Source organism: Triplophysa rosa, linkage group LG23, assembly GCF_024868665.1.
Source record: "Triplophysa rosa linkage group LG23, Trosa_1v2, whole genome shotgun sequence".
Lineage (NCBI taxonomy): Eukaryota > Metazoa > Chordata > Actinopteri > Cypriniformes > Nemacheilidae > Triplophysa > Triplophysa rosa.
In genome coordinates this window covers 10,799,388-10,818,660 of record NC_079912.1, presented here as the reverse complement: position 1 = coordinate 10,818,660, position 19,273 = coordinate 10,799,388, and the positions used below count along the sequence as shown (strand labels likewise).

The 19,273-nt window shown below is 40.9% G+C and overlaps 1 protein-coding gene across 8 annotated transcripts in view; it reads left to right on the top strand.

Annotated features, from left to right (window-relative positions):
- Positions 1-18,345, top strand: part of dlgap1b (discs, large (Drosophila) homolog-associated protein 1b) — a 129,764-nt gene extending 111,419 nt beyond the window's left edge. For 7 of the 8 annotated variants that reach the window (XM_057323210.1, XM_057323212.1, XM_057323208.1 and 4 more), the window contains 6 exons: positions 2,388-2,776; positions 3,289-3,371; positions 8,761-9,176; positions 11,755-11,846; positions 12,033-12,185; positions 13,295-18,345. In XM_057323210.1, the coding sequence (XP_057179193.1) occupies positions 2,388-2,776; positions 3,289-3,371; positions 8,761-9,176; positions 11,755-11,846; positions 12,033-12,185; positions 13,295-13,507 (1,346 nt within the window). In that variant the 3' untranslated portion in view covers positions 13,508-18,345. Of the gene's footprint in view, positions 1-2,387; positions 2,777-3,288; positions 3,372-8,760; positions 9,177-11,754; positions 11,847-12,032; positions 12,186-13,078 lie in introns of all 8 variants that reach the window. The other variant, XM_057323213.1, reaches the window with a different exon arrangement.
- The last annotated feature ends 928 nt before the right edge of the window (positions 18,346-19,273 follow it).

The window sequence follows — 19,273 nt, the reverse complement described above, 5'->3', positions numbered from 1 at the left end:
GAATATATCATACTGCGGTGGTCCGCGTTATAAAAACACAGTTTGAGCTTGCCTGGTACATCTCAGACTTTAAAAAGAGTTTGACAGCTCTCTGGCAACTGACTTCCTCTTTACTTTGTGGAGTCCAGACAACCCATTGACCTTTACTAGCATGCTTTTGTGCAGAGGGGGTGCCTGGGTGTGTATGTTTCTATTGTCAAACATCGTTTTTTACATGGGTATATAAATAAATCTCTGAACCGTGGGAGCTGGTTGTGAAGCTAAAAAAAATATTCTTTAAAACTTTTATTTCTCAAGGCGTACAGAAGCGTGCGATGGGATTTAAAGAGATTTGGAGGCGTCTCGCGATTGCTTAGTTTGGAAAATCACGTCTGACTGTAGTTTAAAGGGCTCCAGGTGGGTGGATGTTTTGGGCTGTTTGACGTGCGGTTTGCTTTTGAGAGAGAGAGAGAGTAATGGCTTTAGAAAGAAACCACAAGACTGGGTGGGTCAGAGAAGGCACACATACGTGCCTGACACATGACACAGCCTCATACACACAGGTGAGAACAAGCACACGCCGATCCACACAAAGCAAGCCGATCGGTTGCCTGGATAGTTTAAAGAGAAAGCATGGCCTACTTAGCAAATACACTCTGACCCAGTTTACATAGATACAGACACACAGAGCTGTCACAAACCTGTTCCTCGTCCCTTCTGTGCTCTGAGAGAGAGAGAGAGATTTGTTAAAAGACAGCTTGATGCTATAATCAAAAACAGAACCACTTTGGCACGGCCACAAACACGCAGGCTCGTGTACATACAAATGTCATAAAGTAAAAGAGAGATCTGATCCTTTTCTTTCATGTGTTTTGAAGTCGTGTGTGTGCGTGTCTGGGCCTGCACTAACCTGCTCCTGCCAAATGCAGGAAATGAGGGAGCTGTAAGAAAATGGACTGCCACTGTTTAGTCTCTGAATACTCACACACATGTGTACACACACACACACACACACACGCACACACATACATACACACAATGTTTAGTCTTCCCCGGCAGCTGTGCTATTCTAAGAAACACGGGCAGGAAGAGCACAGAGAGTAGAAATAGATGGATGATTTTTGGTAGTAATGCCATAACTCGGGCGGTACTTTTAAAACACATACATAAAACAAAAAACTAACAATACTGTTTTTTGCCTTACCCCTAAAGTGCTCTGAATACACTTACCTAACTGTTTTCTGTGCTACCTGTGTTTTGTACAATTCAACTCATTTGTTTTGCTGTTTTGTTTTGCTCTATTGTATTCAAATGTATGCGAAACAACTCTGTTCTATTCTATTCTGCTTCTTTATATTATACTTATTTATTTTGACTCAAATACCTTTATTCTTCCAATTTTATTTTACTTTACTGCTCTACCGTATTTTTACCTCTTTAGTTTTATTTTAGTTCTATGTCACTTGGCTTAACTCTTTTCTAGTGGGTTACTGTGTTCAATTGTATTGTCAAGTACGGTTTCTTTCTATACATATAAATCTTTAGATTTCTACATTTCTATAGCACATTTGACAATTTTGTTGCAACGCAGCTGTGAAAAAAAACGTTGTGAAAGAAACAGACAACAAATATAGATAAAGTAGGAATAATAACAATAAAGAATTAGTGAACGGAAAAAAAAAAAAAAAGATAAATAATTAAATAGTAATATGTATAATAAACAATATGAAAACTATAAAATACATTGTGTTTAAGAATGTAAAATACATTTACTGCAAAACTTCCAAAAGATGTACGATTTGAAGTAGTATAAGCTCTAATCCTAATTTTATGTAAGATAAGTAATAGTATCTGTATCTATGTAAATATATTATGTTTAAATTAATAGATTTTTTTGTTTTACCATACTGCTTTATTTTATTCTACTCTGTTATCATCTGCAATACTATATAAACATATAGGCTACAATACTTTACAATAAGGTTGTATTTAACATTAGTAAATGCGCAACAATGAGCAATATAGTTTTTCACCATGAATTAATTTTTGTTAATAGAGTCAATAATAGTTAATTCATGTTAGTTCATTGTGCATTAACTAATGTTAACAGATCTAAGTTTTGATTTTAGAAATGTATTAGTTAATGCTTAATCTAACATGAACTAAGATTAATAATTGCTGTGGAAATATTGTTTAGTGTTAGTTTGTGTTAGCTAATGCATTAACTAACTGTTAACATACAAACCTATTGTAAAGTGTTACCAGAAATGTATTATCACTTTTATTTGAATTTCTTATTTATTCTTTCCTGTACATATATAATTCTTACATATTCTAACTTTTATAAACATATGTGTAAATGTAGAGTGTAAATCCTAGTTAACATATCACTTTTATCCACTCCACAGTATCATCATGTATAACCACCTACAAGAAAACCCCGCCTCCAGTCCCTCCCAGGTCAACACCCACCAGGCCGTACATCTCTATAACAGCTCAGAGTAGCACAGAATCAGCACAGGATGCCTACAATGAGCTGACCTGTTCCAGCCCTGCTAACCGGGCCTTAGTGGCGGCCCAGTCTGGCCTCAGTAACTCCACAGAGAGCATTGATAGCATGAAGGCCCTGACGGCAGCCATTGAGGCAGCGAACGCTCAAGTCCACGGCCCGGCCAGCCAACACGTGACCAACAGCACCATAACCATCACCACAGCCACCGCCACCACTAGCGTTACACACATCTCACAGGACGCTAAGAGAGACGCCCTCAGGAAGTGCCTGTCTATAGGAATACAGGTTGGCCATGTCCATACGTCTGTTGTTAGTTTGATATTTTAGATTCTGTGTAAATGACAGCAAACTGTGTATTTAAAGAGATAGTTTACCCAAAAAAGATTTGTCATCATTCATTCACCCTAATGTCCTGTAAAACCTGAAAATGACTCTTCTTTTTTGTGTAACACAAAAGAAGATATTTGGAATAATGTGTAAAACCAAACAGTTCTGGGGCACCATTTACCACCATAGTAGGACAACTACTATGGTAGTCAATGGTGACCCAAAAATGTTTAGTTTCCCACATTCTCAAAATGTCTTTTTTGTGTTCAACAGAACAAAAAAAATATTTAGTTTTGCAAAAACATGAGGGTGAGTAAACGATGGCATTATTTCATTTTGGGGTGAACTGTCCCTTTAAGAAATGTTTAGAAAAGAACAAATTGGCTGATATGGCTGATTGAAAACAACAACAGATTCACAATAACAAGTGATATTCAACCTCCATATCAAATGTGTGTGACTGTGTGTAGGTGGACGGCCCCGAGGAAGATACCCAATCAGAAGTGCATTGCAAGTTTCAGTCAGTCGGTATTCAAGTAGAGGAGGAGAAATGGCGAGTATTCACACTTGCTCACACACTACATGTTCCAGTACATTTTCTTTCGATCCCTTTCTTACACAAACAAGACAAAATCATTTCAGACTTTATTAATATAAAGAAAGTGTGTATGAAGCCTAAAGAAAACAAACAGAGACAGAACAAGAGAGTGTAAAACACTGAGTTGTCAGTTCAGCCACATGCTCCAGTGACAAAGACCCTCCCCATTCTCCGGGTCTCTATTTCACACACACAGCTGTCCCTATCATGGTGGTTTGGACACCGGGGCCTCCTGAAAGGGTAAAGGAGTGGGAGGCAGGGACAGCTGCTCTGTGTGTGTATGCGGGTGTGTGCGCGCGTGCACGCACCGCCATCTGTTGCCGTGCCCATTATGAAGCAGGCGGGCTGCTGGGTCACAGGCACGGTCAAGTATCAACCCCTAGTTCTCTCTTGCTTTCTTTTGCTTTCTCTCACTCGCACACCCTGTCACTGCTGTAGCTCCATGTGAGAGGGAGGGACGTAAATACTGTACAGGAGAGAGAGAATGAGGTAAGGTGTGTAGCCTTTCTGTCACTGAAAGGGCGCCGGTGCCAAATCTGGAAATGGAATCGCAAAAAAGAAGTTTGGAGGAGCCGTTAAAAGCCAGTGGAAATGTGCGTAGGCTACCAGACAGCACCAAGAAGCATTTCTCAAAGTTCAGCTTGAAGTTCTGAGGTGGCATCGTAAAATTGCCATCTCCTGCCAAAGTGCCGCTCAAGGGAATGGATCACATGCCAGAGCAAATATATTACGCTCACTCACACATACACACACACACATACTGTGCATAAACACAGTAGTTTTACAGTAGGTCAGTTATGTTCAGAGTCAGCGTATGTGTGTGTGTGTGTGTGTATGGGTTCTGGCTGGTAGCTGCTAGATGAGGGCTGAGATTCCCAGACGGTGAGAGAGGGACACACACACAGTTTCACACAGGTCGCCGGTATTTGGACTTTGCTGAAGCATGCCTTTGTAACTGAGAGGGAAGGCTGCAGTAAAACACAGCCACACAGACAGGGCTTCTGCACAGGTCTGCTCTTGTTGTTTTTCGGCAGTCAAAGCTTTCAAGCTTTACACAGAGACCGCTGCACGTGTTGTCCTCCCCTGTGGCTGTGTCTCAAACAAATCAAACCTTGCTTCCTGTGCTTTAGGGAAGTACACTGCAGCAGACAGGTTAACATGTTTCACAACACGTGTTGAGCCGCTACACTTGTCAGTGATAGATTGTACAATTTGAGTGATATTTCGTTACTTAGAGGGGATTGTTCATCTAAAAATGAAATTCTGTCATCATTCAATTCCGAATTTCCTTTTTGAAAGCTGTATGACTTTCTTTCTTCTGCAGAACACAAAAGAAGATATTTTGAAGAGTGTTGGTAACCAAACAGTATTGGCCCCCATTGACTTCCATTGTAGGGACACAAAACCAAAGAGACATTTCTCGAAATATCTTCTTTTGTGTTTTACAAAATAAAGAGTCATTAACAAGTTTTGAATGACATGAGGGTAAATAAATGAGGAATTTTTTTAATTTTTTATGTTGAACTTTCTCTTTAATATGCCAATTAGCTTTGGGGGTCACTGTATGCATGTGAGGTACCGAATCTGCCATAGTTTCTTTGAACAGTAAGATATGATTTACATACAGCAATATTTACTATCAACTTGTCATGGCTCTGCTTCCTTAGTCATGTTTTCCTTGGTCCTGTAGCAGAGCCATGACAAAGTCTTTGGTTATGTGTGGAGAGAAACATATTGTTGTCCGTTTGACAATAATATACGTTCTCTCCAGTGTCTTGTCATTGGCCCCATTCCTCTCGTTTCCTTGTGATCTTTCCCTGAGTGTTTAATGTCCCACACCTGCCCCGTGTAATTATCCCTCGTTTGTCTTCCCTATATATATACCCTCTTGTTTCTTTGTCTTGTGCTCTGGTATTGCGTTGTGTATGTGTTCATGCTCGTGTTGTCGCCCCTGTTCCTGTTCCATGCCTTGTTTGAGAACTGTGAGTTTTGTGTTTTTGCTTTAGTTTTATCCTGCCTTGTTTTATTTAAGACGTTGTGTCGTGTTTTTTAGTTAGGGTTTTGCTGTTCTTGTTTTTCCTTTTGCCCCCACGTGGGAAGTCTTGTTTGTTTGATACAGATTCTTAGTTTCGTTTTTTCCCCATCGAGGGTGTTTTGTTTTGTTTTTCATTTAATAAATATTATCTGTTAACCCCTTCACTGCCTGCCTGCGCTTGGGTTCTTCCATATACCTTTCGTGACAGAATACCAGAGCCCATTCAGAACCCAGCGGGCAGCAAGATGGACGGCACGGCGTCGTCCTCACGGTCCACTCAAGCCCGCTTGCTGCTAGGTTCCGCCAGGGGAACTACGGGAATCGGGAGTTCGCCGGGGCATTCTCGGCGGTGGCTGAGAGGGCTGAGTTCAACGAGGCAGAGTTGAAGACGATCTTCAACTGCTGCCTCACTCAGCGCCTCACCCCGTCTGAGAAGAGGCTGCTGGGTCCCCTAGGGTTCACGGCAATGGTCAGGTTCGTGGCCAACCGGGACGATCCCGGGGGTGGGGTTCCATGTGGGACTTCCACCTCGCGGTCGATCACGCCGGAGGGCCTTGACCTGACTGCCGCTGCCCGGGGGGACTCGGTACCCTTCGGCTTGAGCTCCACGGTACCCGTTCACTCTGGTGGCGCCGGTAGCGAGCGGGAGGGAGGGGATCCGGGGATGACGTCGGCTAATTCCTCCGCTACGGAACTCCCTCCGGTCCCCACGGATTCGCCAAGGTCGGCTATGGATCCGGTGGTGCGGAGAAGGAGGGAGAGGCGCAGCGGAGGAGCATCCACGCCGGTGCAGCCGGCGGTGCTGCCGGCATCCAGTCCGGCGTCCAGTCCGGTGGTCCAGCCGGCGTCCAGTCCGGTGGTCCAGCCGGCGTCCAGTCCGGTGGTCCAGCCGGCGTCCAGTCCGGTGGTCCAGCCGGCATCCAGTCCGGTGATCCAGCCGGCGTCCAGTCCGGTGATCCAGCCGGCGTCCAGTCCGGTGATCCAGCCGGCGTCCAGTCCGGTGATCCAGCCGGCGTCCAGTCCGGTGCATCCAGCGCGTCAGCGTCCAGTCCGTGTGATCCAGCCGGCGTCCAGTCCGGTGATCCAGCCGGCGTCCAGTCCGGTGATCCAGCCGGCGTCCAGTCCGGTGATCCAGCCGGCGTCCAGTCCGGTGATCCAGCCGGCGTCCAGTCCGGTGATCCAGCCGGCGTCCAGTCCGGTGATCCAGCCGGCGTCCCAGCCGGCCTTCCAGCCGGCGTCAAGCCCTGTCCAGCCGGCCTTCCATCCGGCGCAAGCCCTGTCCAGCCGGCCTTCCACCGGCGCAAGCCCTGTCCAGCCGGCCTTCCAGCCGGCGTCAGCCCGCAGCCGTCTTCCAGCCGGCCTTCCAGCCGGTCCAGTCCGGCAGCCAACCGCCCGGGAGACACCCCCAGGGTCAAGGACTGTCCCCCCAGGACTCCTCCTAAGTCCCCTTGGACTACGCCCTCAGGCAGCCGGGGACTGGGACTTCTCCCACCCCCATGGACTGCCCCCTATGGGCCTCTGGTTTGGCCCCCCCCCCTCCATGTTTGTTTTTTTATTGTCCACCCTAGTCCCTTTGTTATTTGTCTTGTCTGCCTCTTATTTTGTTTTCTTTGTTTTGCTTGTCTGTCTGTCTCAGTCTGTCCTTGTCTGTCCGTCTACCCCTTGGTGAGCACCTGGAGGTGCTCATTAAAGGGGGGGCTTCTGTCATGGCTCTGCTTCCTTAGTCATGTTTTCCTTGGTCCTGTAGCAGAGCCATGACAAAGTCTTTGGTTATGTGTGGAGAGAAACATATTGTTGTCCGTTTGACAATAATATACGTTCTCTCCAGTGTCTTGTCATTGGCCCCATTCCTCTCGTTTCCTTGTTATCTTTCCCTGAGTGTTTAATGTCCCACACCTGCCCCGTGTTTATCCCTCGTTTGTCTTCCCTATATATACCCTCTTGTTTCTTTGTCTTGTGCTCTGGTATTGCGTTGTGTATGTGTTCATGCTAGTGTTGTCGCCCGTGATCCTGTTCCATGCCTTGTTTGAGAACTGTGAGTTTTGTGTTTTTGCTTTAGTTTTATCCTGCCTTGTTTTATTTAAGACGTTGTGTCGTGTTTTTAGTTAGGGTTTTGCTGTTCTTGTTTTTCCTTTTGCCCCCACGTGGGAAGTCTTGTTTGTTTAATACAGATTCTTAGTTTCGTTTTTCCCCCATCGAGGGTGTTTTGTTTTGTGTTTTTTATATAATAAATACCCTTGTTAACCCCTTCACGCCTGCCTGCTATTGGGTTCTTTCTGCCAGTTCGTGACAACAACTAGCGGAACTCGAAATGAATACCCATTCTTTCTCTCTCTCTCTCTCTCTCTCTCTCTCTCTCTCTCTCTCTCTCTCTCTCTCTCTCTCTCTCTCTCTCTCTCTCTCTACAGGAAGTAGTTAGCTGATATGAAGCAGGCCCGTCTGACACACACATACATAATCTTAAATGGTCTTTAATGAGAAACAAATGGTCAAAACATAAGATATCAGCATCAGTAATATCTTGGGAAAGGATGTTTTTAACAGATAACCGGTTAGATGAATGGAGAAATACGGTAGTTGTGAACTTTTAGGATACTTTTTAGGGTGCGTTTGTCTCTTGAATCTTGAAAGCTGAAGTCAAAATGTATTTATATTATACGGGAAAATATTTCTTTGGATTCCACAGAGGAAGGAAAATCATACGGGTTTGGAACAACATGAGGGTTAGAAATGTCCCACAATTACTGTAAATACATTTTGGGTACACTTTTTTTTAATCCATAAATAAAATAAAACTGTATAGTTTATCCGAACATAAGATTATGGCCTGTAAGTGCTTCTTTGTGTTTTGTTTGTCAAGTGCACAAACACACCGTCTGCGGTATGGTGAAAGATGACCGTGTGCTTCATCGCACCTGAATAGAGCAGGTGTCCTACCTCTCCTGTACGCATACACACAAACACCAGAAAAACAGAGTAACAGATCTAAGCCAGATTGTGTTATGTTATCCTACCCCATGAGGAGAGAAAGTGTGAGTCTGTGTGTTAATGTACATGTGTGTTTGTTACATTTGTATGCTGTGTCACAGTCTACAGTTTGTTTAACAGAGAAACACCATCATCATGTTATCCCAACAACGGTATAGTCCATGTCTATTACAATGACACTGAACTGCTAAATACTGTGGTTGAACAAAGATAAGCCCCGCCTTCTATGTTAAAGAGCCAATCAGAAGTCACCGCTAATTAAAATAATGAATTGACTTGTACAGTTGTTAACAAACACAATATTACTATTTTTTTCTACAGCCATCGCAGAGTCACACGCTCCAACAGCGTAACAACTGCCGTTCAAGCTGATCTTGACCTTCCGGAGGACATCAGCGATGAACAGTTCATACAGACCCAACAAGGGCCCGTCATCCGCCAGCCGTCTCGAGATGCAGCCACCTCCACGGTCAGCATCCAGGGCTCTGGGAACCACTACCACGCCTGTACCCAAGATGACTACTCCGACGTTGACTTTGACCCCTCCATCCTACCCCCACCGGACCCCTGGATGGATGGAGCGACGGAGGAAGAATACGGGGGTGGAGTGACAGTGTCCGTGTGTCCGCAGGACGGACGCTGGTTTCTGAAGCTGCTGCAAGCAGAGGTGGAGAGGATGGAGGGGTGGTGCCGACAAATGGAGCAAGAAGAGCGACAGAACGAGTTACCGGAAGAGAGTGAGTAACTCAAAACTGCACACATAGACAGCAATTTGGTTTTTCATGGGAGGTTTCAGTTTTGATTCCACATCATTTTGACGCGTTTCTGTAGCTCAGCTGGTGGAGGATTGCGTTAGAAACATTTAAGTTTGAATCCCAGGAAACTAACATACGGATAAAAATGAAGGCTGTTCAACGATTAATCGCAACCAGAATAAAAGTTTTCATAATCAGTGTTGGGTGTAACTAGTTACTAAGTAATTAGTTACTGTAATTTAATTACTCTTCCCTTGAAAAAGTAAAGTAAGGGATTACTCTTATTTTTTCTGTAATTTAATTACAGTTACTTCTGATGTAATAAAACTAAATACTTTGTGTAATATATGTGTGTGTAATAGTGGAATTGACATCAAAATTCAGAGTCTAACTTTAAAATCTGTGCTTTAATGTATAATTCTCACATTTGTAATACTTTGGTCAGTTAATAAGAGAACTTTATGTAGTTTAATATTATTTATTTGAATGAATTAAAAGAGCCCTTTCATGCCTATCCTTGAATCACTTAACTAATCAAGGTTGATGTAGGATATAGAAAGTAATTAGTAATAAGTAACTAAATACTTTTTGGAGAGAGTAATTTGTACAGTAATCTAATTACACCATTGAATATGTAATTAGTAACTAGTTATTAATTACTTTTTGAGAGTAACTTACCCAACACTGTTCATAATATTATGTGTTTGTGCACTGCGCATACTAATTTTGTATTAATAAACATACACATATATATATATTTAAGGAAAATATATAATATAAAAATGAAAAAGGTTTATATATAATTTAGTATATAAAATAAATATATACAGTACATGCAAATATTTCCTAAATAAATTCATGTCTGTGTTTTTAAATACAAAATAAATCTGCACATTGCACATTATGTAAACACAAACTTTTATTCTGAATGCGATTAATATTATAAATATTTAATATTTGTAAATGCAATATGTTAAAAATAGTATAAGCACTTCATTCAATATATGGAAATAGTTTATTTAATATATTGCATTATATTTTTTGTATATTTTGGATTTCATAAGGGTAAAGATGCATGCCTAAAATATGATTCAGCATCAACAGCATTCTTGGGCAATAAAGGTGTGTTTGGGACGTCCAGTTTAACAACATTTTTGGGCATTTGAGGCCCTGTTGAGTCAAGTGCATTTTTAATTGCAAAACTGTATTTAGAGTGACACTTTTCAAGTCCGTGTCAATTTGTAATAATAACCACTTAAACAAAACTATTCGTGTACAAGGTCTGGTTCCCTACATCCGGCCTGTGTCTTTCCTGTACTTCCTGCTTTTTTTCGTCTCAAACACACACGCACACACCACTCAGCAAAGTGACCATCTTCGTGTCTGTCACAAAGCCTGCTTGTTCATCTATCTGCTGTCCGTTTCTCCCTCACATACCAGACATTTCTACCAGCAGGGAGCCACGCCGTCTCTCTCTTTCTCTCTTCTTTGGTCTGTGTATGGATTTCCCCTCGCTCTGTTTGTATTTTTTTCCGTTTTCTCTCTCTCTTCCTTCCCTAACCCTTCCTTCTTTTCCTGAATACATAAAATATGCTAATCTGTGTTCTGTGTCAGCTCATTGTTTGCCATATGGTCTCTTACCGCTGCATATGTTAAACAGATCGAGTTCATTTCATAGGTTCTCTGTTCAAACCGCCGCGTGGCTCTGATCCTCTGAGACCTGCTGCAGTTACCGCTCAGGACTGATCTGGGCCTTTATGTGACCCCCGTATGGCAAACATTAGCTTCCTTTAAGAGCATTCAGGCCTGTTTGGTAATCTGATCTGCTGTTTGCTCTCTTTCACTCGAAATCTGTCTTTTTACGTCTAGGTCTAGTTCAGTGTGTGTGATTTTCTTGGCTCATTGGCTTTGGTGGGGTGTTTATTTGGTGTGCACGGTAAACACTCCATCTGCCTATCAGGTCTTAACGTTTAGGTTCCCAAGCTTTAGATATTTACGACCCTCTTCACGCTTCAAAGAGACAGCATTTAAACATTAACTGGGGTTTTGCAACACGAACGTGATAGGAAAACGCACTTTCACATTGACAACTTGGATATTGCATAGGGTTTTTCATATGTTGTTGCTTAAAAGGATAGTTCACTTATTATTTCATCCCCTTCGTGTCAGTCCAAAGCTGTTTCTTTACATTTTTCTGTAAAATGTGCATTTAAAAATGATCACAGGTCTAAAGCACTATAAAAGTAGTCCTTATGTAGCACGCACCATACTTAAAGTCTTCTGAGGTCATACGATAGCCTTGTGAGAGAATTAAACAAATTATTCACAGAAACTCGTCATCTCTCAAATCAGACGTGGCAACTCAGGCACAGATTGAACATCGGTGGGATCAAACGTCATTTGTTCTCGTGTGTCTCGTAACCAAACCGTGACGTGACGTTAAACCCTTGCCGTGGGCACCATATTTGATCCTTGGCGGAGAACATATTTTTGAACTTGTGAACTTGATTTTCAGTGCTGAGTCTAACCTTATCGCGTGTTTGTGTGTTTGTATGTGTAGTCCTAGGCAAGATTCGTAGCGCGGTGGGCAGCGCTCAGCTGCTGATGTCACAGAAATTCCAGCAGTTCCGGGAGCTCTGTGAAGAAAACTTGGTACGTTTAAAGCACACATCCACCAGCCAATCACAGCACAGTAACATTTCATGGCCCCCTCCCAAGCCCCCTTTTTACCACCAGTTCTGGCATTAATATAATACAAATCAATATGAGCAAATTCCGTTATGTAACCTATTCCAAAAGAACAGATGTTTTGTGTATAAACTTTGTTTCCTCTGACAGAATCCAAACTCCCACCCGCGGCCCGTGTCTCAGGATCTGGCTGGATTCTGGGATATGCTGCAGCTGTCTATTGAGAACATCAGTCTGAAGTTTGATGAGCTACACCAGCTGAAAGCCAATAACTGGAGACTTCTGGATCCTCCTGAGAGAAAGGTACAAGCGTTTTATCATAAATCCAGATGTATTACACGCACAAATCTGGCTAAGAATACGACACTCTGCACGATGCAGTTAATGTAATGTGAACCACTGTATCAGTACAGCACAGTAACACTGTATCTACACTGGAGGCGTCAAAGTTGTGTCATTTCTTTGTTTACTAACCAATCAAGAATACATTTAAATTTACATTGAGAAATGTTCTACTAAAGTTTTACAAATTTGACTTTGAGGGTGTGTTTACACAGTGTTTCAACCAAAACCAGAAAACTGTGTTTTGGCTGTTCGCTTACCCAACAATATGGTTTTGGGGGCCTTAAAACATCGAAAAGTGGTACTGTTATCGTTTCCGCGTAAAAAAAACGTAACAACGAGCGCATGCATACTACGAGTTCAGTTTATATGCATGCGCATAGTACAACCAAAACAGTGCCAAAATCTGTATTCGTATATGTTGACAAAAAGTATTTAAAAAGTGTTTTTGGAAGAAACCTGGTTATGTGCGCAGGAGTGAATAGTGTATTTACAAAGTGACATCACCAACTAGTGGCGTTCAACACAATAGAGCGTTTATAATCGTTTTACGGATCTGTGTCGTGTGCACTGGAAACTTTTTCAAAACACCAAGGAAAAACTTTTCCATTTTTACTACATTGTTGTTTTGTAAACATACCCTCAAATCCGTTGGTATGAAGATTAACTTGAAAAAAAATGAATCGGACCCCTCCAGTGTTGACATCTTTGTTACGTTCTCTCTCTATGAGCCGCACTGCCTCACATGTATTATTTATTTATTTGTGGCTTGGCTCGTGAGCATTGCATGATATGATTTATTTTGCTCTTTGTTGTGCTGACCTCATTACTTGACTGTGTTTTGTTGTTGACAGTGATGTGCGTTAAGGTTGCACGCTGCATGCTGTTCGCTTTGCTTCCGGCGGTCCTGTTTACCTCATGACAAATAGCTGTCGGGGCTGAACTCTTGACAAACGTGTGGCCTCCGTAATTGCTCTGCGACCCCTGACGCATAACCCAACGCATACAGCCGATGCTCTGCACTTAAAAGCAATTACGCTCAATGAACCTGATGTGTTGTTGTTGTCCAGGAGAAGCGCGTACCCCCTCCGGTGCCAAGGAAGCCGGGTAAGCGTCCCGTGCTGCTAGTGCGAGACCGATCTCTGGAGGGCTCCCAGCGTCTGGAGGCACGCAAACGACTTCTAGCGGCTAAACGTGCCGCTGCCTCTCAACGCCAGAACTCTGCCACAGAATGTGCTGATAGTATTGAGATCTACATCCCAGAAGCCCAGACAAGATTATAAACACACACACACACACACACACACACACACAAACAGGTGCTTTAAAGCCTAAGTAGACACCAACACACACATACACACTCATCATCAAACTTAACACAACACAAAAGCACTGAATGACAAAGACTAAGGCAGGGTAGCTGTAATATAATCACTCTTCTTTTCTAGCGTAAAAGAGAGTCTCTTCACTGTGGGGTTACACTGTATGTATTTAGGATTTCATTTTACTCTCGTCCTGCCATCCGCGATGTAGCTCCCTCTCCCAAAGACTTTAATATTTCTATTAGACACTATTATATTTAATTATTAAAAAAACTATATATTCATGCCTAAAACACAACATATTGTACTATTACTACCCAGAAAATGCACAGTACGGAGTTAGTATGCAAGTTATTGATCTGATCTTGTCATAACTTTGTGCTAATTGTGTAAGAGCCATATGTCTGGTGTTCTCGCAGTGGACAGAAATATTTAAAGGGCAACATACAAATCATCACGATTTTCACACTGATGTAGCTGTGATTGTTGCTTGTGTGTGTGCGTGTCAGGTTTTCTGTATGTACACTCTCTCTCACGTGTCATCCTGCACCTTTGAGACTGGGCGAGGTTGTTCTGTTCTCTATATCATGGAATACAATATCAAAACCACATCTTCCCTTCTTTCGTCTCTTCTTTTTCAACCTCCCACTCAATTATCATCTCCTGTTCTCTTAAATCGTGCTTTATTCCTTCCTCATGAGTTCTTTTTTACCCGCGCCTCATTTCCTGTCCAGCTCCTGTGTCTTCAGCACTTTCACTCACCTGTTGGACTGACACATTAAAGACTTCTGTCAGATGTGACGCATGCAGTACCGATTCGACACGTTCACATCACCGACGGTTATGCCGTCAGGAAAACGCCGCTCTTCACAGCTGTGATTCATTAGCCATTCATAAATTAGCAATGTCACGTTATGAATCATTACGTATTGGTGGTCAGGGATTCAGTTCGGCGTTAAGACCCCGTTCACACTGACAGTGACTTCTAGCAGCAGGAGTTACACTTTTTGAGAGAAACGTTTTGTTTTACTTCTAGCAGCAAAAGTTGCACCGACCTTTCCAGAGAAAGGTTTTCTAGAGAAAAGTTTACTTTATGCAAATGAGCAGTGACAATGTAGCAACAACGCTATGCTACCAGTAGGGGTGAAAATAGCGATCGCTCTTCTAAAATCACAGTGGCCAAGTGATGTCTGGAGGAGATGTTTGCATATTTGGTTCGGTTTCACAGACACAGCTTAGCTTAAGCCAGGACTATGCCTTAGTTAAATAAAGATATGATGTCGCTTTTATAAAAATGCCTTAGAAGAATACATTAGCCTACTGGTGTACATCTTGAGACAAAACAATGGCACTGATGTATTTTAAGATATTTCTGGGCAAGTTATATTCAGTTAAGACAGGTCACACATTCATTTTAGTCTGGGACTAGCCTTAGGCCTTGTCTGTGAAACCGGGCCTAAGAGTATGATAATGTACAAAATAATGTTACTGAGGGCAATTTCAATGTTCTATATGGTTTGTCTCTGCCCACATATTGTATTAAATAATTATTGCATGAAAAATCATGTCGGACATAATAATTGATAATCATTGTTTGTAGTTTATATACATTTTCAACTGCAAAATCCCAGGTAAAAAGTGCACAAAGGATATTTTATTTATGTAGATTTCCATAATGTACTTAAAGTGCTCTATTGTCACACATTACTTTTGCACTCAATATACTAAAAATATAGTTTTTTGAACTTTCAAAATGAACTTTTTCATTCATGGTGTCTAAAAATAGCACAGCTGAGTACACTTCAGTTTATCCTAAGAAACTAATTTTTGGAATATTAAGTTAAAAAGTGCATGAAAATAGAGCATGTAAGTACACTTAAGTGTATTATTGTGCACTTCTTACCTGGGATGTTTAGCTTATACAGCGAGAAAACTTGACATTTAATAGAATGACTTAAAGGTGCTTTATGTAATTTTTCTGAGGATCTATTGACAGAAATGCAATTTAATATACCTAACTATGTCTTCAGAGGTGTATAAAGACCTTACATAATGAAGCATTATGCATTTATTACCTTAGAATGAGTTATTTCTATCTCCATACACCACGGGTCCCCTTACATGGAATTCACCATGTTGTTTCTACAGTAGCCCTAAACGGACAAACTGCTCTACAGAGCGCGTTTCCTAAATACGTTATCTCGTTCAGCAAAGAAGCGAAAACGACATTTTTGTCCTGTGAGAGCCGCAGTAGTGCTCTGAAAGGGATTGGTGGAGTGAGCCGTTGGTTGCAATTCGCAACCTCACCACTAGATAAAATCTCCACATTAGTCCTTTGACATTATTTTTCAGTAATACCTCACATTTCTGCTTGTGATCAGTTTTTTTTAAGTTAAGGCCAGTTGCACAGCTCACCAATGTTAATGTTAGGCTCCCAGCAACAAGACAGGGGTAGGCAGGGTTTTACACTGTGTTCTAACCAGACGTGACACAGATGAATTGACAAGCAGTAGGATCTGTTCTAGGTAAATCTGAGTTTTTGTACAAACCAACTGTGACAGAATAGGACTTTTTGTCGATCACTTGTTGTCGTTTTTCCTGTGGTGCTGTGTAGCTGTGAATCTCATTCCAAATGCCTTCTGATTGGCTAGAATGACATCACAGTCATTTCACACATAGTGTGGACAGATAAATCACTTGTCGCTGAAAACTTGTTGCATCAAGTCTGGTTGGGAGACACAGTTATGTTATGTTGCTTTTTTTTTTTTTTGAAGTATTAAAGTATTTTGTAAATATTTAAAAGAGAATTTAAGATTTAAAGATTAAAGAGTTTCTATTTGCTGATACTCACTACATTTGTCCATACTGTATGTAGGCTATGTTTGTTTGTTTGTTTGAATTGATATAAAGAGAAATGCCAGTATTTTGTAATGCATATGGTTAGAAGGGTTGTAGAGATATTCAAGACCTGACAAAACAAAGCCAGACTTGGAGACTTCCATCTGCTTCTTCACCATGCCATTGCTTTTCATTTCATTCATTTTTCTCATCATAATAAATGTAAACAGACATAGTTTAAAATTCCAGAGATATTTATTTATTCATATTGTATTTAAGATCATGAGCTTTAGCAGGATAGCATCTTTGTTCTTGGCCATGTCAGTCAAATGTGTGTGTACGCGTGTGTATGTATTTCCATATCTAATTGCATGTACCCAAGTGCTTCCTAATATTTCTAAATCTCTTTTTTGTTTCAACAGAAATGTAGCACAGATTCTTTCAAATATAGATGAACGTATTTCCTTTCATCATTTTTATTTATTAGATGAATATTACTGCAGCCCTGCGGAGATGGTGCAGGTAGACACATGTATCAAAGCAGAGCACATACCATCAGTTTCATTCGTTTTTCTATTTGAATGTCCGTGTCACACTATCGTGCTGCTCTCGTGTTATTGATTTGTAAACAAAGCTGCATCATTGTTGCACTCCAGTCGTCGATGGCACTAACAAGTTACTCAATACTTGTTAGTGGAGACCTAACCGCGCTGTCTCATCTTTTTCAATAACTGATAATACGTATTTGCACTTGTTAAATATGTTAAATAAACAGATCTATTTCTCTCACTGTGGATAGACACATGACTTTAAATATATGAATATATAATACCCAGCAGCCAATGTGCAGCCACTATCTATTTTCATATACAGATGTGTTTCATTGGCTTTAGTTTAATCCTTGTTGGTATATTTGTATTATTAACCAAACTCTTAGTTCCAGTTATTATGCACTAGAGAGCCCTTACTGTGGTTAATGTTTGTTTTTATATATTATTGACGTTTAAACGCTCGGCCTTAATTTATGAATATATGATAGTCATGCACAACGTAGCCTCAGGGGAGACTATATAACGTGTGTATGAATGTGTGTTTGTGGATGAAGAGACGAAGCATCCAATTCTGACAAAATACTCATGCATATTGAGATTTATTTTTACTGTATCACTTTTTTGAGCACATTTACAGTCCAAAATTAACATCAGAATAACTCCTTTGGATTTCTTTACAGTTACAGTTTTAACATTAAGAAAGTGACCCCCTGAAAAATGACCCAAACATTTTTTGATATTGAATGTGGACAATCAAAGACTAACAAGAAATAATGTCCATGATTTTGTATAATAATGGGAATAAAATTACACTGGATATATATGGATAAATAGGAATTTTAGTCTATGAATTATTAATTGGTTGTATTCATTGGAAATATATATTTTCCCCTCTGTCCTTTTTTAGTATTTAAATATTTATTCGACATTACAGAGATATTTTATGAGATTACTAAACTTTTTTGCTAAAACTCATCACAAACTTGCCATTTTCTTGATTGTTGTCATTCACTGCTGTAAAAATATTGATTTATATTTGGCAAAACAATAATTCCTGACGTTTTCGGGTTCTAGCTCCTAAAACGGAAGTAAATAAGATTTTTGCCAAACTATGGACTGAGCACCCACCCACAGAGAATTTGGGGCAATGAAGGCAGGTTACTATGTATTTACTGTTCTTGTAAAAGCATAAACTTTCTCAAAATGACTGTGTGTGTAAATACATGAATGTTCTTCATTGTAAATGTAACCTACATATAATGATATATTACTACTTACATTTTGTATTTATTGTAACAACACTGTTGATGTTATGGCACGTGTATGACATTTTGATCATTAAAAAGTTACGGACACTCCGAGCCACTGTTTACTTTATTTTTAGATGAATGTATGCGTTTATTCTATACAAATAAAACTATAAAAAAATGAAAAATAAAATATCCCTGTTTTATGAATATGTTCAGATGTGACTGCGTGCCTAAGCTAACAGTGTGAGAGCAAATCACTTTGATTCATTAGCAGATACCTTCAGGCTGCCGTAAGAGAAACCCAGGGAACATCTACATGTCTTTTAAATACGTCTAAAAGGTCTTTTGATTCACTATTGAATTTAACTTCCATTTAAAATAGGTGTTCTGTTAACGAACTGCCCAAATCTTCTAATAAGTAAGATCACTTGTTGCCAACTAGACCAATGACTCTTTTAAATGTTGTTTATTTGGATCTCGGCCCACCGAGAAGTCCAAAGGAAAGAACAGCTGTCTAACACAGTGTGAATTAAATATCCAGGACAGACGTGTCACAGCTAATCCGCTTTCATTGTCTGACTCTGTGCTCAGATACACAGACACACACACGCACAGACGCCATTGGCAAGCCATGGTTGACGTCTGGTTTGAGCTATTGCTAATTAAATGCAGGATTATGCTAATTGGCGTTCTTGTGAAGCTTACACCCAGAAGAATGTCAGTATGATTTAGTGATAGCCTGTCAAGGTAGGGCTGTGGTAGGATGGAATAAATCACGTCTACAAGATGTACCTGCTCATGGGGGCTTCCGCTCTATGAAACCACATTCATCTGTCTGGCCTAACGTGCTTTTATTTAGTTTTTAAAGCATTTGTGGAAATATGTGACATCTGAAGGCAAATCTATCCCTTGATCCTCTCTCTTTTGAACTTCAAAACCTTGCCAGGTTTTTAATCAGGCGTGTTTAAACAAAAGCTGCAACATGTTAAAGGGATAGTTCACCTAAAAATGAGAATTCTTTCATCATTTACACAACCTGTCATGTCATTTAAAACCTGTATGACTTTCTTCTGCAGAACACAAAAGAT